We start from the raw sequence: 23977 nt of genomic DNA, 5'->3' as shown, positions 1-23977 counted from the left end.
ACCCATTTCCTGTCAATCACACTACGATCGCCGGAGCGAAGAAAAAGCCGTGAGTAAAAATACTATCTTCATAGCAAAATTACTTGGCGCAGTCGCAGTGCGAACATTGCGCATGCGTACTAAGCAGAAAAACGCTGCGATGCGAAGAAAAATACCGAGCGAACGACTCGGAATGAGGGCCATGGTGTACACCTGCTCTAACACCAGAACATTGGGGCAGATGTATTAAGCCTGTATACGGCATAAGTAAGTGATAAACCAGTGATAAGTGCAAGGTGATATACGCACCAGCCAATCAGCTCCTAACTGTTAATTTACATATTGGAGCTGATTGGCTGGTGCGTTTATCACCTTGCACTTATGACTGGATTATCACTTCCTTATACCTTCTCCAGGTTAATACATCTGCCCCATTGTATCACATACTGTAGGCGGTAGGTATCTAGTGCTTGTAGTATGAAGGGAACTAAAATGACAGGTGAAATTGATACAGATTGGAAACTGTGAATGCAAAAACAGCTACTGTAGCTACAGGTCCCCCGTCACTGACAGACGAGGCGTTAGGAGAGAGCTGTCAGCACACACAGATTCTCTCTCTGTCAGTGGTTCAGATCTTTCCTACAATCTAATATAGTGGAGACATACTGTAAATGAGGGGCTGTAAACTGCACTGGAAGCAAGGAATATTATTACTCTTATCTTGTAGTATCATTATATATAGATAATATATTCTGCAGTGCTTTAACCACTTAACTGGTATAGTCACATGTGATGTGACCAGAGCCAGTTTGCGCTACTTGGTTCTGTCGCATCACATGCAATGTGCTGCCCCACAATGTGCTCTGCCCCCCACCCCCCCATCTCCATAGCCCCTGGCATCTGCTGCCCCCATTGTGCCCCTGACCCGACATCTCTGCCATGTGGTCGGCATTCTGAAGCGCATGCTCCTGAGAAGCACAGTGCAGGGAGGAGAACTTTGTTTCTCTCCCTGCACATTTTAGCTGATCTCTGCGTGTGCAGAGATTAGCTGCAGCAGAGGGGACTGATCATCTGTTGTGCTCTGCATAAGGAAGGGGGGTGGAGTATATGCAAATGGGGGTGGGGGTAAAACCCCCATGGGGACAAAAATAACCAGTTGGGGATGGAGGAGATGAAAAGTAGTATTTAAATTATGCTGGAGGGGGTTTAAATTAATAATAGAAAAAAATTACCCTGGTCACAGGGTATTGGGGGGAGGGGCTTTAAAGGGGGAGAGAGGGTATAAAATATGTTTTTGTTTATTATTGCTACTAAGGGGCTGAGGGGTCTACTTTTATTAGGATTTCAGACCAGCTGGGTGGGTTGGATTTCAGGCCAATGGGGGGGTTGGAATTTGTTTTATAAAGGGGGCCTATGGAAGTGGGGAGGATGGGTGGATGCAAAACACCCCCTAGATGGGTTTAAAAAAACAAACATTTTAATATATTAATAAAATACGTTTTAAACTTTAATAGTAATAAAAAGTAATTCATTTCTTGACAATTTCTGAGTGGTTTTGCAAGGAAAAAATGTGTGTTAAGTGGATATTAAATTACATTATTCCCTCCTTCAATGGTGCTTTTGCAGTCCTGTCTCTTAGAAATTACTCCAGCCAATTTTGGTAATTAGTATATTTAATTTACCACACATTATGATGTGTGGCGAACTCAGACAGATCCAAATCAAGTCTAGCTAAATCAGACTTGTCAACTCTCCCTGAAATAGCAGCAATCTCCTTGCCTCCTTGAAAAGTCTAGCAATCTCCCTGATTGCACCGTACCCCCATTATGTAACTATTATATGCTTGGGGGGAAAAACAGAAGCCAAAGATCTATACATTCAAATTGGGTCATTAGTGCCACATCCTTGCTTTGATTAGAAGGCACAATGATCCCTATGGTTACATGCATTTGCAAATATATGGCCAATAGTGATGCTGTCGAAATACCGGCAGTTGGGTCAGAATCTTATCACATCCCAGAGGTAAGTAAGGTGGTTGAGTTTAGTATTAGGCACTAGGGGGAGAATTAGGGTTAGGCTGCAGATGATGGGGTGGGGTGTTAGAGTTGGGTTGTGGGAGGGGAACATAAGGGTTAGGCTGCAGGAGGGGTGAGTTAGGGGTAGGGGTAAGATTAGGGGTAGGGAAAAAGTACTTACCGGGATGGGTTGGGATTCTGACCATTGGGATCCCGATGTCGGACTACTGACTGCCGGGATTCCGTACCCAATCGGGCCAATATACTGTATGCACCAAACTAGATAACTGCTTTAGGTATAAGTCAAGTTTATAACACACCTCTAGGATGCAGCAATACACGCTCACAACAGTTTTGCATTCACAATCTCCCTGAAATGCTTTTCCAAAAGTAGGCAAATATAAACTGGATTGCCATAGTTTTAATTAGGAAAGCAATTGATGTGACTATAAGGGGTCTATCCATGCAACAGTGAAAAGCTGAGCTTCATGAGGCACTTCAGAAAACAGGGCTTTTTATTTGCTTCCTAGTATTCCAGAGAGGGCATACCAAGGAGTCTAAGATTTTCCCAGTGGAGCCACTGATTAGTGTAAATATGGCTTCCTCATACACTAGTAAGGGGAAAACGATTCTGAGAAGAACAGAAACGCTATGTTTCCATTTTGCTTCTCGATTTTATTTTACCATCTGGAGATGGCGAAATGAGCAGAATCACACCTTGCTGGGTGGAGTGGAGCAGTGAAGTTCACCCCGCCCCTTATGTCTAACGTCAGACCTGTGATGTAGTAGGAGGCTGGAGTGCAAGGCACTGACGATGCATGTCTGTTGTGAAGAAGACTTACCAGTCTCCCGATACGACTTTACTGCACTACTCCCCGGAATCACAAGGGGGCTACTTATCAGAGGACATCGCCAGACAGGTACGTTTTTATGAATGGCTACAAAACATCGATATGATGCATTATATAGGGATATTTTCCTGTAGCCAGTTTCTGTTTTCCATGAATAGAGGCCTAATAATTTTATCAGCATCTGTGTCTCAGGCTGAAGGTGAGTACACATTTAGCAATAAATTAAACGCTGCAGCTCATTTTGACTTTTCCTGAGTGACGTTGTTTAATTTATCAATAAGTGTGTATGCCGCCGTCGAGCGATGCACGGCCCCGTGGGTCGTTAACGACCCTTGCTGTCGGCTGTGCATGCAGCTCAATTTGGACTGTTGTCCAAAAACTGGAACGGCCGTGGAGTGACGTTACTGAGCGATATCATTGTCATATAGCTCAGTGTGTATGCACTGCCGCTGACCGCCCCGACAGGGAAGGGAAACACACTAATGGGCCCTACAGACATGCCGATCCGCCACCGAGGTGCCCGACGGCCGATACGGCCGACGGGCGACCCGGCGGCGCGGGGGGGGGGCAGTGACGGGGGGAGTGAAGTTTCTTAACTCCCCCCGTCACGCGGCTCCATTGAAGTGCAGGCAAATATGAACGAGATCGTCCATATTGGCCTGCATGCACAGCCAACGGGGGACCAGCGATGAACGAGCGTTCATCGCTGGAGCCTCCACACTGAAAGATATGAACGAGATCATTCATATCTTTCAAACAAATCGGCATGTGTGTAGGGCCTATTAGCGATGTCGCTCATAGAGCACATCGCCTAGTGTGTACCCACCCCTGAATGACTGAAGCAGTTGCATGCTGTTTTGTCACTGCATTCACTAATGCACAGACCTATATGAGTATGGCCTTCTTGTTACATGTTTTAAAAACACATAGGGGCAGATGTATTAACCTGGAGAAGGCATAAGGAAGTGATAAACCAGTGATATGTGCAAGGTGATAAATGCACCAGCCAATCAGATCCTAACTGTTAATTTACATCTTGGAGCTGATTGGCTAGTGCCTTTATCACCTTGCACATATCACTGGTTTATCACTTCCTTGTGCCTTCTCCAGGTTAATACATCTGCCCCATAGTTCCTACTGTAACAAAGAATGATGTTTATACGTACGCTGATTTATCCACTTCTTGACGGATCTTCTTCACTGACTGTTTGATGCTGTATCTAATGCTGTTCAGAATATTCTTGAAATATGTCTTTTCATGAACCTCAAACTACAGGAAAAAGCCAAAGTGATAGGCATAGGAACAGAGAAGGGGGAAATAATCATGGAAAAAGCAGTGACAATAAGGGACATGGAGCTAATTAGATCAGAGAGAGAGACGAGAATGAAAAGCAGAAGAAATTGAAGAAATGAAACAATATGTCAACATAATTATACACAGGTGGGCTGTAAAATCGAAGTCCTTGGCGGCCTTTGACCGCTTTTTTCATCATTAATAGACAAGAAACATTTTAATCCTATAGAAAAATGTATATAGAATAATGTATATAAATGTAAATGATGTACTGCCCTTTACATCACTGTTTACTGACAATTTCATAGTGCAATTAGTTACTGGTTTTGTATGCAGTGATTCATAAGGTCACCATATGAATACAGTGATCATAAGGTTTATGTTCTGATTAATTAACAACATTTGTCATTAGCCACAAACAAAAACACTCATTAATGTAATATTAAGAAAGTTTTGTTTGAGCTCAGATATAAGGCACAAAACTGAAAAATAATTTACGTATCCACCGCAGATGATGACTGTATGGACTGAAACAAAGGACTACTGTATATACATCTTGCCAAATCTAACCAACGGCTTCAAAAAGTTTAAACATAATCGCCCTTTGAGCTAAAAATACTAACTTTATAAGGAGTAAAGGGAAGTTTACTTCTTATAAAGTGTTTTAAATGAATGTCTAATGCCAACATGACCTCACTCAAAGGTGAGCATATTTCCTCCAAGCAACGAGTTTGACCAAAGCCGAGAACACTATTGTTGCCTTTTTTGTTTTTTTATCACTGTAAACCTTTTATATCCGGGCGCAAAAGATTGTTCAATTCTATAATAACAATTCAAGCTTAATTATTGTTTTATACCACATTATGGATGACAGCGTGGGCAGCTAGGGAGAAATCAAAAGGATCAACTGTGTACAGACAAGCGATATTACACCTGAAACATGGTGAGTTTGATATCATGAAATTTACACTTAAATAGGTTAGGTTATTATAGTACACTACTCTCCTATCATGCTAATTATTACACTACTCTCCTGTAATGCTCTTTATTACACTACTCTCCTGTCATGCACTATGCGCATTATTACACTACTCTCCTGTCATGCGCATTATTACACTACTCTCCTGTCATGCTCATTATTATTACACTACTCTCCTGTCATGCTCATTATTACACTACTCTCCTGTCATGCTCATTATTACACTACTCTCCTGTCATGCACTATGCACATTATTACACTACTCTCCTGTCATGTGCATTATTACACTACTCTCCTGTCATGCGCATTATTATTACACTACTCTCCTGTCATGCGCATTATTATTACACTACTCTCCTGTCATGTGCATTATTACACTACTCTCCTGTCATGCGCATTATTATTACACTACTCTCCTGTCATGCGCATTATTATTACACTACTCTCCTGTCATGCTCATTATTACACTACTCTCCTGTCATGCGCATTATTACACTACTCTCCTGTCATGCGCATTATTATTACACTACTCTCCTGTCATGCTCATTATTACACTACTCTACTGTCATGCTTATTATTACACTACTCTCCTGTCATGCTCATTATTACACTACTCTCCTGTCATGCGCATTATTACACTACTCTCCTGTCATGCTCATTATTACACTACTCTCCTGTCATGCTCATTATTACACTACTCTCCTGTCATGCGCATTATTACACTACTCTCCTGTCATGCTCATTATTACACTACTCTCCTGTCATGCACTATGCACATTATTACACTACTCTCCTGTCATGTGCATTATTACACTACTCTCCTGTCATGCGCATTATTACACTACTCTCCTGTCATGCTCATTATTACACTACTCTCCTGTCATGCGCATTATTACACTACTCTCCTGTCATGCGCATTATTACACTACTCTCCTGTCATGCAGTGGCGTAAGTTCATCCCAGTCGCCCGGAGGCATGATAAATGTTGGTGCCCCCCTACATATACACACACACACACACACACACACATACCATATGTAGCTATCCGGCACTAAGGGTGAACAGTAGCAGCGTGCTCAGGTACCTTTCCCAATAGTAATATAGATATACATAGAAAGTGGACGCACTCCAAGTCAGTCATTACAATAAAACAGACACCAGCATACCATTATAGTACACCTACAGTGCTCCCTCACCCGCCAGCGGGTCTCGATGGAGATGCTTTGGCGCAGCGGTGTGCCGATATATATAAAAAAACACACAAACACCTCATTCACTTAAAAACACACACACACCTATTTCACTTAAACACACACACGCCGCTTTCACTTAAACACACACATGCCTCTCACTTACACACACACACATGCCTCTCACTTACACACAAATGCCTCTCACACACACATTCAGAAACTGACACCCCTCCATATATTTGTAAGGTAGCGTGTACCCAGACCAGGTGTGTGCTCTGTACATAGTCCTGTAGAAATGCTGAAATGCCCCTTTAATCCTTGCCTCTCACACACATGCCTCTCACTTACACACACACACACACACACACACACACACACACACACACACACATGCCGCACACACACATGCCTCTCACTTACACACACACACACACACACACACACACACACACACACACACACACACACACACACCTCTCACTTACACACCTCTCACTTACACACACACATACACATGCCTCTTTTACTTGAACACACAACTTTCTTTAAACACACACACACACACACACACACACACACACACACACACACACACACACACACACACACCTCACTTAAAAACATGCACACACAAAACACAGTGCTTCCAACATTTATTAAAGCTTGAGGCAAGTGCTGCCAGTGTCTACTTTTGGCTATCATCAGCCTGACAGAGGAGCAGAGAGCTTCCCTCGGCTGGCTTGCTTAACTGAAAGGGCCCAGGAGGAGCCGCGCTCTGGAGCTCCCCCTAGCTGCAGCCAGTGCCAGCTCTCTGTATATACAGGAGGCAGCTTCCGTGTCACTGACACAGCTCCTCCGTCTGTAAGAATCATTAAAAAAATTTTTTAGCAACGGCAGTGGCGGAACTAGAGAATGGTGGGCCCAGGTGCCACAATATGCATTGGGCCCCCCTCCCATATAATAAATAGGTGAAGCGCATCACCCAGAAAATTGAGTTTTGTCTCACTGAGAAGGGTGTCGCCATACAATAGTACTCTAAAGTCACGTTGCGCCACACAGTAGAGATCCTTATACATGGTACATCACATAGTAGTGATCCTTGTACACGGTACATCACACAATAGAAGCCTTATACATGTTATGTCACACAGTAGAGAGCCTTATACACGTTACGCCACACAGTAGAGAGCATTATACACGTTACGTCACACAGTAGAGATCCTTATACATGGTACATCACATAGTAGTGATCCTTGTACACGGTACATCACACAGTAGAAGCCTTATACATGTTATGTCACACAGTAGAGAGCATTATGCACGTTACGCCACACAGTAGAGAGCATTATACACGTTACGTCACACAGTAGAGAGGCTTATACACGGTACGTCACACAGTAGAGAGGCTTATACATGTTACGCCACACAGTAGAGATCCTTATACACGTTACGTCACACAGTAGAGAAGCTTATACACGTTACGCCACACAGTAGAGAGCATTATACACGTTACGTCACACAGTAGAGAGGCTTATACATGGTACGTCACACAGTAGAGAGCCTTATACATGTTACGCCACACAGTAGAGAGGCTTATACACGTTACGTCACACAGTAGAGAAGCTTATACACGTTACGCCACACAGTAGAGAGCATTATACACGTTACGTCACACAGTAGAGAGGCTTATACATGGTACGTCACACAGTAGAGAGCCTTATACATGTTACGCCACACAGTTGAGAGGCTTATACACGTTACGTCACACAGTAGAGAGGCTTATACACGGTACGTCAGACAGTAGAGAGCCTTATATATGTTACGCCACACAGTAGAGATCCTTATACACGTTACGTCACACAGTAGAGAAGCTTATACACGTTACGCCACACAGTAGAGAGCATTATACACGTTACGTCACACAGTAGAGAGGCTTATACATGGTATGTCCCACAGTAGAGCGCCTTATACATGTTACGCCACACAGTAGAGATCCTTATACACGTTACGTCACACAGTAGAGAAGCTTATACACGTTACGCCACACAGTAGAGAGCATTATACACGTTACGCCACACAGTAGAGATCCTTATACACGTTATGTCACACAGTAGAGATCCTTATACACGTTACGTCACACAGCAGAGAGCCTTATACACGTTACGCCACACAGTAGAGATCCTCATACACGTTATGTCACACAGTAGAGATCCTTATACACGTTACGTCACACAGCAGAGAGCCTTATACACGTTACGCCACACAGTAGAGATCCTCATACACGTTATGTCACACAGTAGAGATCCTTATACACGTTACGTCACACAGCAGAGAGCCTTATACACGTTACGCCACACAGTAGAGATCCTTATACACGTTACGTCACACAGTAGAGAGCCTTATACACATTACGTCACACAGTTGAGAGCCTTATACACGTTACGCCAGTGTCTACCTGATGTGCACACCAACATTAACTACGAGGAATGTGAGCTAGATAGAAACAGATGTAGCCAGCCTAATTTTTGCCGTGATGCGTTGGTATGGGCGTATGCATTGCGACAAGCTTCATTGAACGCTGTGCTGCGCTAAGTTGCAGCCGACGTTCTCTCTATAGCACATGCACATTTCATAGACATGGGAACACTAGTCGTGAGTGTGGCTACATCTGTAGATATGGATATACAGTATACTGTATATACACACATAGTAAACACACACACAGCAGAATACATATACACACACACATCCATAGCAAACACGTACAAACACACACACACACACTACTAAACACACATAGCAAAACACATATATACATACACAAACAAACACACACCCATAGCAAAAAAATACAGTATACATACACCAATAGCAAAATACATACACACCCCCATAGCAAAACCACACACATACACCCATAGCAAACACATACACCCATAGCAAAACACACAGCTAAATACATACACACAGCCAGCATTTGCATGTGTGTACAACATACTTTGCACCTCCTGGCTCCTGTAAGGCTCCTCACTGCGGCTGAGCCGATGTCTCCCAGTCCTCACTCTCCACACACACTGCTGCCGTGACTGTCCCTCCTCCCTCCCCCTTCTCCCAGCATTCAGCGGTGGCAGAGACCAGGAGTATAGAGTAAGAAGCAGCAGCGCGGTGCCGAGATGAAGGGTGATGAGCTCACCCTTCTCACTTGCTGGCGCTGTGCGCTCACGTCCGGCGGCTTCCTGCAGCGCAGCGACGGCAGCGTGTAATGAGTCAGTGTGACTCATTACACTGCTGCCGGCTGTGGGCCCCGCAAGTTCCGCCGCTGAGCAGCGGCGATCAGGCAGCGGGAGACAGTGGAGGAAATGTGCCCCCTGCAGGCCAGGAGCCCGGCGGCAGCCGACTCCACTGCCTCCCACAGTTCCGCCCCTGCTGTCATGCTCATTATTATTACACTACTCTCCTGTCATGCTCATTATTACACTACTCTCCTGTCATGCTCATTATTACACTACTCTCCTGTCATGTGCATTATTACACTACTCTCCTGTCATGCTCATTATTATTACACTACTCTCCTGTCATGCTCATTATTACACTACTCTCCTGTCATGCTCATTATTACACTACTCTCCTGTCATGCACTATGCACATTATTACACTACTCTCCTGTCATGTGCATTATTACACTACTCTCCTGTCATGCGCATTATTATTACACTACTCTCCTGTCATGCGCATTATTATTACACTACTCTCCTGTCATGTGCATTATTACACTACTCTCCTGTCATGCGCATTATTATTACACTACTCTCCTGTCATGCGCATTATTATTACACTACTCTCCTGTCATGCTCATTATTACACTACTCTCCTGTCATGCGCATTATTACACTACTCTCCTGTCATGCGCATTATTATTACACTACTCTCCTGTCATGCTCATTATTACACTACTCTACTGTCATGCTTATTATTACACTACTCTCCTGTCATGCTCATTATTACACTACTCTCCTGTCATGCGCATTATTACACTACTCTCCTGTCATGCTCATTATTACACTACTCTCCTGTCATGCTCATTATTACACTACTCTCCTGTCATGCGCATTATTACACTACTCTCCTGTCATGCTCATTATTACACTACTCTCCTGTCATGCACATTATTACACCACTCTCCTGTCATGCGCATTATTACACTACTCTCCTGTCATGCACATTATTACTCTACTCTCCTGTCATGCACATTATTACACTGCTCTCCTATCATGCTCATTATTACACTACTCTCCTGTCATGCGCATTATTACACTACTCTCCTGTCATGCGCATTATTGTTACACTACTCTCCTGTCATGCACCTTATTACACTACTCTCCTGTCATGCACATTATTACTCTACTCTCCTGTCATGCACATTATTACACTACTCTCCTGTCATGCACATTATTACACTACTCTTCTGTCATGTTCAGGATTACACTACTCTCCTATCATGCTAATTATTACTCTACTCTCCTGTCATGCTCAGGAGTACATTACTCTCCTGTCATGCTCAGGAGTACACTACTGTCCTGTCATGCTCATTATTACACTGCTCTCCTGTCATGCGCATTATTACACTACTCTCCTGTCATGCTCATTATTACACACCTGTCCTGTCATGCTCAGGAGTACACTACTCTCCTGTCCTGCTCAGGATTACAGTGCTCTCCTGTCATGCTCATTATTACACTACTCTCCTGTAATGCTCAGGAGTACACTACTGTCCTGTCATGCTCATTATTACACTACTCTCCTGTCATGCTCAGTATTACATAACTCTCCTGTAATGCTCAGGAGTACACTACTGTCCTGTCATGCGCATTATTATTACACTACTCTCCTGTCATGCTCAGGATTACAGTGCTCTCCTGTCATGCTCATTATTACACTACTCTCCTGTAATGCTCAGGAGTACACTACTCTCCTATCATGCTCATTATTACACTACTCTCCTGTCATGCTCATTATTACACTACTCTCCTGTCATGCGCATTATTACACTACTCTCCTGTCATGCTCATTATTACACTGCTCTCCTATCATGCTCAGGATTACACTACTCTTCTGTCATGCGCATTATCACTACTCTCCTGTCATGCTCAGGATTATACTGCTCTCCTGTCATGCTCATTATTACACTGCTCTCCTAGCATGCTCATACCTCCCAACATGACCCTCTCCAGGAGGGACAGAATGCTCTGCTTCTGGACTTCCCTCTTAATTTATGATTGCCATCACCTGTGCTGAAACACCTTTCTTATCCACTAACCTGTTCAAAACAGGTGCCGGCAATCATACATGAAGAGAAAAATCCAGAAGCAGAGCATTGTGTCCCTCCTGGAGAGGGTCATGTTGGGAGGTATGAATGCTCATTATTACACTACTCTCCTGGCATGCTCATTATTATACTGCTCTCCTGTCATGCACATTATTACACTACTCTCCTGGCATGCTCATTATTATACTGCTCTCCTGTCATGCACATTATTACACTACTCTCCAGTCATGCTCATTATTACACTGCTCTCCTGGCATGCTCAGGATTGCACTATTCTTCTGTCATGCTCATTATTACACTACTCTTCTCGCATGCTCATTACTACACTGCTCTCCTGTCATGCTCATTATTATACTACTCTCCTGGCATGCTCATTATTACACTACTCTCCTGTCATGCTCAGGATTACACTATTCTCCTGTCATGCTCATTATTACACTACTGTCCTGTCATGCTCAGGAGTATACTACTCTCCTCTCATACCAAGAAGTACAATATACTACTACCATGTCCAGGAATACAGTACTCTCCTGTTATAACTCAAATACATTACTGTTCAGTCCTGGACAAGACTATGTTACTCTTCTGTTCAATCTAGGTGCACAAAGCTCCCATTTTAAAATAGTCATATTTGTGAAAAAAGGGACATACTGGGCGAGATGCAGCAAGCTGAAAGATGTGGCTAAATCTCTGAAAATGCAGTTTCCAGAGATTTTGCCATGTACAGCATATGCACCAAGCCCCAGAAAGCAATACATTCTTGTGCTTGGATGTGGTGGGCAATTCCATCTTCAGATGGTGTTATCCTTTAGAAGCCTATGGGTTTCTTTCGGACTAGCCCTTCTGAGAAGGATCCAAATGGATCTCTCCCAGCACCCCCCGCTGCACTAGACGCATACAGAGACAGAATCACGGGTCATAACCCTGGAAGTCCACATATTGCAAAGGACAGCTTTTACCATAAGAGCTGCCCTTCATGATTTTCTTCATGCATACGGTGTTAGTAAATGCTGCCATGCATGCGGTGAGTGGGGATGTAGTTATCATCCCGGAGGTCTGGATCCCGGTGGTCAGCATACCGACGCCAGGATCCCGGCCGCCAGAATGCCGGCAGGGGACCCAGGACTATTCCAACTCATGGGAGTCCATGACACCAAAAGAGTGGGAATAGATCCTGTTTCGAGCACAGCAAGCCATCACGCCCGCAGCATGGCGAGCGCAGTGAGCTCGCAAGGGGTTTCATTTCGCTTGCCCCCTTGCTGACATTCTGGCGGCCTGGATCCTGGCGTCAGTATGCTGACCACCGGGATCCTGGCCGCTGGTCACGCAAACCCAACACGGTGAGTTGTGCAATGATTGCTGCATCCCGCAAATTATGTTGCATAAAGCATCTATACCAGGCGTAGCCAACCCTGGTCCTCGAGAGCTACCAACAGTTAACGTTTTACAGGTCTCCTCACAGAATCACAAGTGAATTAATTAGCTCCACCTGTGGATTTTTAAAATGTTTCAGTAAGTAATAAATACACCTGTGCAATTGGTAGGTGAGCTGGAAAATATGAACTGTTATAGGCACTAAACACTGGCCGATTTGTTTGAAAGATATGAACGATCTCGTTCATAAATGAACGAGAACTCGTACATATCTTTCAGGATGCAAAATTACCATGCTTAGCATCTCTGTACAGTATTTTGTATTTGAGTACTAAATAGCACGAACAGCTTGTAGTGTACTCTGCTGTAATGGCTAAAAGTGTGCACACTTCTATTGAATGTGAAGGTATATTAAAATAGATTTAAAAAAATAATAATAAAGTGAGTGTCAGAAAAAAAAATACACTCGCACATTGGGAATCAAACCCAGGACTCTCAGCATGGGAGGCTGAAGACTTCACTGCTTGCCCACGCCACTTCACGGAAGATACACAAACTCATGTATAAAAGTACTGTAAGCGATTCCTACCCATTAGTGTTTGTTTATGCCGTTAAAGGACTTGATGGTCATATTGTACAAAACATACAGTATACTGTACATACTTTAACGTCAATGAACTACATTATTCCTTTCACACATTAGTTGCGTCTGCATACACTATATTCATTTTTACTCTATTGCTTTGTCTACGGGACTTGGGTGCTCACATGCAGTAACACGTCAATTGACAATTGTTTTAATACATTCGTTTGCGTCTGTGTAAACTATATATTTATTTATTTTTAATTGACCCTCTCCATCTGACCATTGGTCTGTGTGTACATTAACATTACAGTCGTCACTGACCATTTGCCAGAGCTTGTACTGTAGATCATTCCGTTATTCGCTCTAAAGTACTGGATTAGTGGAGCATTAAGCAGCCAGTGGTGGTGTGCATTGCATGCTGAGTATGTAGTCGTACCTCAATGCGCCTTTCTGTGATTAAACTCAGCAACCTAAGCTATCGCCTAGGTGCGACTAAACCTCCGTTCAGACGGAGAAACAGCCAAGATAGCGGAGGCTCCATCTGTAGTTCTTTCTACAAACAACATTTTGTTAGTATCTTACACTGAGGCATCCCTCTTTGATGGCAGTGACTGAGAAGAAATGCACATAGACATGCACATCCCTGTATAGCAGAGAAGAGAGATTATTATATGGTTCACAACTGTCTCTTATTTCCAGGTAAAGTCCCAGCATTGATTGATTTTTCTCCAGAAAATCACCCCTGTTTATTCAACTGCACTCCAAATTTCCTACTATTCTACATACTGGATGGAATTACCATTACATATTACCTACTGTAGTTCCTGTAACTTAGATTGTACTGAATGGGATCCAGCCACGATACAGGCATTTGGAATCCCGGCAGTCGGAATCCCGATGCCAGAATCCCAACATGGATCACAATACTGGCGCCCAGATCCTGAAAATGAAGGACTGCTGGTACCGCACAAAAGTAAGCTATGGGAGGTTAGGTTTAGACTAGGGGGTTTACATTAAACTGCAGGAAAAAGATGGTTAGGGTTAGGGTGCGAAGAAGGAGGCTTAGGCACCACTGGGGAAGGTTAGTAGGGTTTGACTGTGGGGGAGGGAGGGTTAAGTTTAGGCTGTGGGGAGGGGGGGGTGGCTTAGGGTTAGGCACCACCGGGTAGAGTTACCTGGTAGTGTCAGGATCCTGACGGTCGGGGTGCCGCTGTCGGTATTTTGACTGCTGGCATCCACAGCACCGGGATCCCGATACCATTCCTACTGAACACAAGTATTTAAATAAAAAAAACAACAACTAATGTTAAAAAGATACTATGATGACTACAGGCGTGTATCAAATAGGCAGCAACATAGGCAGCATAGATGAACCTATCTTCTAATGCAGGGGTTCTCAAACTATATTGCTCTTGGACCCCAACACATGATAAAATTTATTACAGGATCCCAGCAAGTTACCACAGAATGGGCCCCACACATGCACAGTAACACTGTGGAGGCACAGAAGTGAAGTTGCCGCTAAGGCGATCACTTCATTTAATTACACAGTCGAGTGGCAGGGAATAAGTGAGAGGCAGTGGGTGACTGGGGATGTTAGTGGAGGCAGTGGGTGACAGGAAGAGGCAGTGGATGGCAGAGGCAAGGCAAAGGGTGGCAGGGAGGGCAGTGGGAGACTGGGGAGGTAGTGAATGACAGGGAGAGGCAGTGGCTGGGTGGGAGAGGCACAGGGTGGCAGTGGGAGAGCTTGAGGCAATGGCTGGCAGGGAGATGCAGAGGGTGACTAGGGAGAGGCAGTGGGTGATAGGGAGGCAGATGATGAAAGAGAGATGGCAGAGTTAGACAGAGGATAACAAGGGAAAGGCAGTTGGTGACTAGAGAGAGGTATTGGGTAAGAGGGAGAGGCAGAGGGTGATGGGGTGGCAGGGGGTGGGTGACAGGGTGAATGGCAGCGGGTGACTATGGAGAGGAAGTAGGTGACAAAGGGCAGTAGGGAGGTTGGCAGAGCGAGGCAGTGGGTGAGAGGGAGAGACAGAGTGTTTGGCAGAGGTTGGCAGGGAGAGGCATTGGTAGACTGTGGAGGCAGTGGATGATAGGGAGAGGCATACAGTGATAGGGGGTGGCAGAGGTTGACTAGGGAGAGTCAAAGGGTGACAGGGATGGCAGTGAGACAGAGGGTGGCAGAGGATGACTTGGTAGAGACCGTGGGTGACTAGGGAGAGGCAGAGGAAAGCACAGGATGGCAGGAGTAGGTAGAGGGTGACAGGGGGTGACAGAGAGATGCAGTAGATGGAAGAGGCAGTGGGTGACTAGGGAGAGGGTCACTAGAGAGATACAGAGGGTGAATAGGGAGAGGCAGAGTGTGACTAGGGAGAGGCAATGAGTGACAGAGGGTGGCAGAGGGTGACAGGGTGGCTTCCATAGGGTGACTAGGGAGAAGCAGTGGGTGACTAGGGAGAGGCAGAAGGAGGCATAGGGTAACAGGGTGGCAGGGGGATGCAGTGGGTTATGTGGATGGCAGCGGGGGGGGGGGGCAGGGAATTGGCATAGTGAGACAGAGAGTGACTTGGAAGAGGCAGAAGATGACTAAGGAGAGGTAGTAGCTGACTAGGGAGAGGCAAATGGTGACTAGTGAGAGGCAGTGGGTGGCAGTTGGTGACTAGGGATAGGCAGAGGAAGGCATAGGATTAATGTGATTCAGTGGTGGACAAGAGAATGGCACAGGGTGACAGGGGGAAGGCACAGGGTAATGGGGATGGCAGAGGGTGACTGGGGGTGTCAGAGGGTGACTGGGGGGAGGCAGTGGGTGTTTAATTACTGGGAAACCCCGGTAACCCCCCCCCCCCCCCATCCACAGACATATCTCATAAAGTCTGTGCTCAGTGCTTTCCTCCTTCCCCCTCATGCTTTCCTGCTGCTGCTTCACATAACTCCCCCTTGGTGCTGAGAGCTGGCTCCTCTGAGTCTGACTGCGGTTTGCTGCCGGCTACCTGTTTCATTGGTAAGTTTCTTACACCTCAGATGCCCCAGGATCCAGGTGCACACTCACTGACAGACATTTGCCCCTGTGGATATGCATGCACATGAGGAAGCCAGGACTGCAGCCTGCTGCAACAACAGCAGCAGAAGCTGCTGTGGGCGGGGTGGGCGAGGCAGAGCACTGGGGTGGGGCAGAGCTGCTTGATGACTCCTCAGATCTCTAAGCCAGTGATCTGTGGATTGTGAAGTAACAGACAATTCAACTGATTTTTCAGACTCCTCGGATCACTGGTTGAGAGATCAAAGGAGTCATCAGCATGACAGTCAGCAACATGGAGTCGCGAACCCATGCTGAGATGGTCGGGACCCACTTTGGGGTCATGACCCATCATTTGAGAACCGCTGTGCTAATGTGTTCACATCACACCACTGCTTTCCATGGAGCTGCTACACTAGTGTACTGTGGTGTTTGAATCCTTTTTGCTAAATGATCCTACTGTACTTACCAGTGACGTGCAGAGGGGAGAGGTATGTGAGGAAGAGCCTTTCTGTCATACTAACGTTTTTCTCTGATCAAACCTCATCCAATTTCCAGGAGTAAATACTGCTGCACCTGTGTATAATGCCCACATGAAGCCCGTGGCTCATATATTGTGTGTAAATCTGGCTCTGGTACTAGTTAGTGCCTCCTCAGCCATTTACCTCACCACACGTCCCTGGTACAGCAGGCAGATATCTCTCTTTGTGTAATATGAGGTTTCTATTATGGCAGGACAATATTATTGTTTCATTACGCCGTACAGTTTACATTGGATATATTAGCTTTTGCACTTCCTATCATTAGATCTCCAAACATGCCAACTGTATTATTATACAAGCAGTCTTACTTCATATTCTTTGTCCATGGATTCCGGCTTGAGCAGGAAGTCAGGATATCCAATCATAACCATCATGTGTTTCAGCTGTAGAGAGAAACCAACAAGATGTTGAAATATGGGGTTATGTCAAGTATGTTATATTCTATCTGCTGAGCCTCAGACATTAAGGACAATTGGCAAAAGCAATAATTTTGGTTTCCAAATTTTTGTTTGTTTTCTGTTCACATTTATTGTATGAAAATCCTACATTTTGCTTAGACATGCCTTGTTTGCCTGCACTATTCTTAATTGTCTTCAACGTGCATACACCACTGTCAGTAACATCCCTTTCACACTGACAATAGCCGCGTCGCACCCGGGAATGTGTACACGGGTGCTACCCAGGTGCGACCCGGCTTGAGACCCCTTCAGACTTGCGGCCCGACCCGGCATATTGCCGAGTTGGTGACGTCACTGCCGACGCTACCTGAGGTGGTGCTTGGAGATAATCATCTCCAAGCACCGCCTCCTCCTGTGCAGAGAACGGGTGCCAGGTCGCCTTGACCCGGCATACCCGTTCACACTGCACCGCATCCCGGGACGATTCTGGCTTCAATCCAGGTCGAGACCTGGGATGAAATTGTAGGACGCTCAACCCGGGATATTCTTTCAGGACCCTTTCACACTGAGCAAATTCCCGGGTTGACGCGCGTTCATGTGCAATAACCCGGGAAAGATTTGTCAGTGTGAAAGGGGCATGAGCTGTTCATTTCTCTTATACATCAGAGAGTTACAGTATAATGGTTCTGCTGAAGGTGAGCTTCTGACCTTAACTCAGGAGGTAATTGAGAGTTGATCGCAGCAGCAAATTTGTTAGCAGTTGTCCAAAACTATGTGCACTGCAGGGGGGCAGATATAACATGTGCAGAGAGAGTTAGATTTGGGTGGGGTGTGTTCAAACCGAAATCTAAATTGCAGTGTAAAAATAAAGCAGCCAGTATTTACCCTGCACAGAAACAAAATACCCCACCCAAATTGAACTCTCTCTGCAAATGTTATCTCCGCCCCAGTGCAGTGCACATGGGGGGTAATTCTGAGTTGATCGCAGCAGGAACTTTGTTAGCCGTTGGGCATAACCATGTGCACTGCAGGGGAGGCAGATATAACATGTGCAGAGAGAGTTAGATTTGGGTGGGTTATTTTGTTTCTGTGCAGGGTAAATACTGTCTGTTTTATTTTTACACTGTAATTTAGATTGCAGATTGAACACACCGCACCCAAATCTAACTCTCTCTGCACATGTTATATCTGCCACACCTGCAGTGCACATGGTTTTGCCCAACTGCTAACTAAGATCCTGCTGCGATCAACTCTGAATTACCCCTCAGACTTTAATCATTATCCCCAGTGTGACCCATTTATTAGCTATCATCCAACTTTTTTAAGGATGACAATTAATCCAACCAAATGAAAAGCTTTTATGCATTACCGTTCCAGTAGAGACTTGTCAGCAGTTACAAGAGGGTTGTACTCATAAATAGCAAGAATAATCAGGAATAAAAATTGCAAAATCCTGCAAGTTCTAGATGAACATAATTATCTAAACTATAAATCGGCATAAAGAGCTACTAACAAATATAACCCAATGAGAACAAGCTGCGATGGTACTGTGCACAGGGGGGAGTCGGGGAGGTATAATTGCTATTATAGTGCCCTTGCTGTCAAAGTTAACCTACTTCCAGTAGGTAAAGGGTAGTTTCTAAACATACATGAGCAAGGAGCAGGGTGGTTTTGGGTACCACAATTAATCAGTCTGACTTTAATATGTACAGCTGTATGCATTTTAAGATGTTTAAGATGCATAGGGGGTCATTCCGACCCGATCGCTCGCTGCAGTTTGTCGCAGCGATCGGGTCGGAACTGCGCATGCCCTGGCGCCGCAGTGCGCCGGCGCATGGCAGTCATTGTTGCCCAGCGATCGCCTCTGAGACAGAGGCAGTCGCTGGGCGGGAGGGGGCTGAACGGCGGCATTAAACCGCCGTTAAGGGGGAGCGGTCCGGCCAATGCAGGCGTGGCGGGACCATTGGGGGGGCGGGCCGCGGCGGCTGCATGACGTGCGGGAGCGACGACTAACTCCCAGCCAGCCGCAGGAGCTGCGCTGGCGGGGAGTTACTCCTCAAATACAAAGGCATCGCCGCTGTGCGATGCTTTTGTATTTGTGCAGGGGGGCCGGCACAGACATGCGGTGTGGGCTAGCCCTGTGCTGGGCGTCCCCCCGCATGTCTGAGTTTACGATCGTAGCTGTGCTAAATTTAGCACAACTACGATCAACTCGGAATGACCCCCTTAGTAAGCAAAATAATTTCCATGATTTCTGCAGGTTGCTCAAGGTACACAATTTACATCAGCTACTTTAATAACATACAACACACTGTACTGTATATGTTATACATTAATGGCGTACTACAGCCGGGATTCCCCATAGTCTGACTCAGACTGTGGGATAACCCCACTGCACAGATATAAGGGGGTCATTCATACCCGATTGCACGCTACCTTTTTTTTGCAACGCTGCGATCAGGTCAAAACTGCGCATGCGTATGCTCCTCAGTGTGCAGGCGCATCGCCCCCCGGCGACAGGGATCGCCAGACAGTGTCAGGTTTAACAAAGAAAGCGATTGCACTGGTGATCGCTAGAAGATTGACAGGAAGAGGGCATTTGTGGGTTTCTAGGTAGTGTCCGAAAAAACGCAGGCGTGCCCAGCCGTTGGGAGGGAGGATTCCTGATGTCAGCTCCTGGCCGGATCATCGCAGTGGCTGAGTACGTCCTGAGCTGTGCAGAGACTGCACAAACTTTTGTTTGTGCAGCTCTCTGCACAAGTGATCGCACCCCTGCACATCAACTACCCCCTCCCCCTGTAGGCAGCAACTACCTGATTGCAGCACTGCAAAAAAACACCTGCGTGCCGTGCGATCAGGTCTGAATCACCCCCTAAGTCCTTCCAATCATTTGTATCTTACCCAATGCAGCCTATTAAGTTTCATCCTGAGTGTGGCCAGTAGTAGATATTATATTAGTATGGCTAGCCTGGGGGTGATTGTGTGCAGCCAATGGCGGATACGTACAATAAAAAGAGTTGGAGTAAAGTTAATAATGATGGTAACTACTGTTGTTGTTGTTGTTGTTGTTATTATTATTTATTGCCCTTTGCTTACCTCATGGTTCGGGACTGTTTGTGCTTTGAAAATATGGTCTCTCAAACATTTCTTCAGGACAAGAAATGTAATCCTTGAAGTGTAAAAAGCACGTACAGTATATGCTGTGCATAACATGTTCTTTGTATTTCTGTCCGTCATGTATGTTGAAATACGTGTGCACTGTTGGTGGTGGTGTGGCAGAGTAATAGTACATACCAGTGGTTTTTCCAATTCACAAGGTAGCCCAGTAGTTAACCAGGGAGTGGTTTATTTAGCAGTATTCTGTATGTACACTCAGCCATACTCACAGTTATGTATGTGACCAGGGCCGCCATCAGGGGGTACTGCGAATACTGGCATCCCAGGCCCGAGCAGAAGGGGGGCCAGAGAGCAGACTGTGGACCAGCAGCCTGCCAAGCATTAAGACAGTGCTGCTGTGGCATTTTTCGAATTTCCCACTGTCAGCGAGCCAATGCGTTCACTTCTGATTGGCTGCCAGTCCGCAAATTGTGATTGGCTCGTGGACAGTAAGAATTTTGAAATGCCGCAGCGCTGGCTGCATTCTTGGCAAGCTCCCGAACCACAATTTGCTGCCAGGACCCCCTGTCTGCGGGGGGAAGGAAGTCCTAGGAGGCAGCGGGAGCATCAGCCTCCCACCATCATACGGACTGTCTTCATATCCAAGGTACGTGCATCAGGCCAGCATTCTGTGCCCTGTGCCTTCCCCACTAAAGTCCAGCCTTCTATTTAATGTGTGTGTCCCCACTCTCCAAGTCCAGCCTGCTCTGCCCTGTGTCCCTCCTCATTAAGAGCCAGTTTTCTCTGCCCTGTTCCCTCATCCAAGGTCCAGCCTCTCCTGCCCTGTGCCCCCCATTAAGAGTCAGCCTTCTCTGCGCTGTACCTTCATCCAAGGTCCACCCTCCCCTGCCCTGTGCCCTTCCATTAAGGTCCAGCCATCCTTGTTCTGTGTCCCCCACTAAGATCCAGCCTTCTCATTCCTGTGCCCCCCAACCAAGGTTCAGCCTCCCCTGCCCGGCACACCCTCTTAAGGACCAGCCTTCCCTGCCCTGTGCATCCCCCACCATGTCTACCATCACTGTGCCCCCAATAGGTTCAGACCTCCCAACCCTGCATCCCCTTTTGGTCCTGTCTTCCCTGTCCCATGACCTTCCAGTTTAGGTCTTCCCATATCTAGACATCACTCATATATTGCCCCCACCACTCACCTTTCCCCTGTGCCCTTCATAAACCACTTTTTATCTTGCCTTGCCCCTCATCCTGCCTCATCACTATATGTTTATTATGGATTCCCAACTCCCATATCCCAAACTTTAAAAAATGTTGATTAAAAAAAAAAAGTTTTACACACTAATTGATGCCCTATGCCCGCTGTAGCTCCACCCACCATTTTTTATTGGGGGTTGCCTATTTTGTCAGTCCTGCGCCCCACAGTTCGTGATGGCAGCCTTGCATGTGACAGACTCTCAGCATGAAGCAGAGATTGAGTAGAATATACAGACATCAGCCGGTGACCGTGGTGGCTGGTATGACATCAATGGGCAGCATAGTGCAGGCGCACAGACCCTGCATTAGCCTATAAGCTAGTAAATCAGGCTTCCGCGGCTGTCTGGAACTATAGCCACTTTGCTTGCGACTCAGAATGAGGCCCTAAACGTGTAGTCTTCACCACTCCTTGTAGGCCATAAGAATACTCTGTTACAGTGCATCCGGAAAGTATTTACAGTGCTTCACTTTTCCACATTTTGTTATGTTACAGCCTTATTCCAAAATGGAATAAATTATTTTTTCCCCTCAAAATTTTACACACAATGCCCCATAATGACAACATGAAAAAAGTTTTGAGATTTTTGCAAATTTATTAAAAATAAAAAACTAAGAAATCACATGTACATAAGTATTCACAGCTTTTGCCATGAAGCTCAAAATTGAGCTCAGGTGCATCCTGTTTCCACTGATCATCCTTGAGATGTTCCTACAGCTTGATTGGAGTCCACCTGTGGTAAATTCAGTTGATTGGCCATGATTTGGAAAGGCACACACCTGTCTATATAAGGTGCCACACTTGACAGTGCATGTCTGAGCACAAAACAAGCATGAAGTCAAAGGAATTGTCGGTAGACCGTCGAGACAGGCTTGTCTTGAGGCACAAATCTAGGGAAGGGTACAGAAAAATATCTGCTACTTTGAAGGTCCCAATGAGCACACTGGTCTCCATCATCTGTAAATAGAAGATCGGAACCACAGGACTCTCCTAGAGCTGGCCGGCTGTCTAAACTGAGCGATCGGGGGAGAAGGGCCCTAGTCAGGGAGGTGACCAAGAACCCGATGGTCACTCTGTCGGAGCTACATCATTCCTCTGTGGAGAGAGGAGAACCTTCCAGAAGGACAACCATCGCTGCAGCAATCCACCAATCAGGCCTGTATGGTAGGAGTGGCCAGACGGAAGCCACTCTTTAGTACAAAGCACATGGGAGCACACCTGGAGTTTGCCAAAATGCACCTGAAGGACTCTCAGACCATGAGATACAAAATTCTCTGGTCTGATGAGACAAAGATTGAACTATTTGGCGTGAATGCCAGGCGTCATGTTTCGAGGAAACCAGGCACCGCTCATCACCATGCCAATACCATCCCTACAGTGAAGCATGGTGGTGGCAGCATCATGCTGTGGGGATGTTTTTCAGCGGCAGGAACTGGGAGACTAGTCAGTATAGAGGGAAAGATGAATGCAACAATGTACAGAGACATCCTGGATGAAAACCTGCTTTAGAGCGCTCTTGACCTCAGACTTGGGCAATGGTTAATCTTTCAGCAGGACAACGACTCTAAGCGCACAGCCAAGATATCAATGAGTGGCTTCAGGACAACTCTGTGAATGTCCTTGAGTGGCCCAGCCAGAGCATACGACTGAACATCTCTGGAGAGATCTGAAAATGGCTGTGCACCGAGGCTTCCCATCCAACCTGATGTAGCTTGAGAGGTGCTTCAAAGAGGAATGGGTGAAACTGCCCAAATATAGGTGTGCCAAGCTTGTAGCATCATATTCAAAAAGACTTGAGGCTGTAATTGCTGCCTAAGGTGCATCAACAAAGTACCGAGCAAAGGCTGTGAATTCTTATGTACATGTGATTTCTTAGTGTTTTATTTTTAATACATTTGCAAAAATCTAAAAAAAAACTTTTTTCATGTTATCATTCTGTGGTATTGTGTGTAGAATTTTGAGGGGGGAAATTTATTTATTCCATTTTAGAATAAGGCTGTAACATAACAAAATATGGAAAAAGTGAAGTGCTGTGAATTCTTTCTGGATGCACTGTATACATAA

The 23977-nt window shown here is 45.6% G+C and overlaps 1 protein-coding gene across 1 annotated transcript in view; it reads right to left on the bottom strand.

Moving 5' to 3' along the window:
- Positions 1 to 23977, bottom strand: part of ECEL1 (endothelin converting enzyme like 1) — a 192538-nt gene that overhangs the window by 30800 nt on the left and 137761 nt on the right. The window contains exons 9-10 of the mRNA XM_063916541.1: positions 17464 to 17538; positions 4012 to 4115 (exon numbers count right to left, since the gene is read on the bottom strand). Of these exons, the coding sequence (XP_063772611.1) occupies positions 4012 to 4115; positions 17464 to 17538 (179 nt within the window). The remainder of the gene's footprint in view (positions 1 to 4011; positions 4116 to 17463; positions 17539 to 23977) is intronic.

This window comes from Pseudophryne corroboree, chromosome 4 (genome assembly GCF_028390025.1).
Source record: "Pseudophryne corroboree isolate aPseCor3 chromosome 4, aPseCor3.hap2, whole genome shotgun sequence".
Classification (NCBI taxonomy): Eukaryota; Metazoa; Chordata; class Amphibia; order Anura; family Myobatrachidae; genus Pseudophryne; species Pseudophryne corroboree.
Note: the sequence above shows the minus strand (reverse complement) of the source record. Positions and strands in the feature narration are given on the sequence as shown.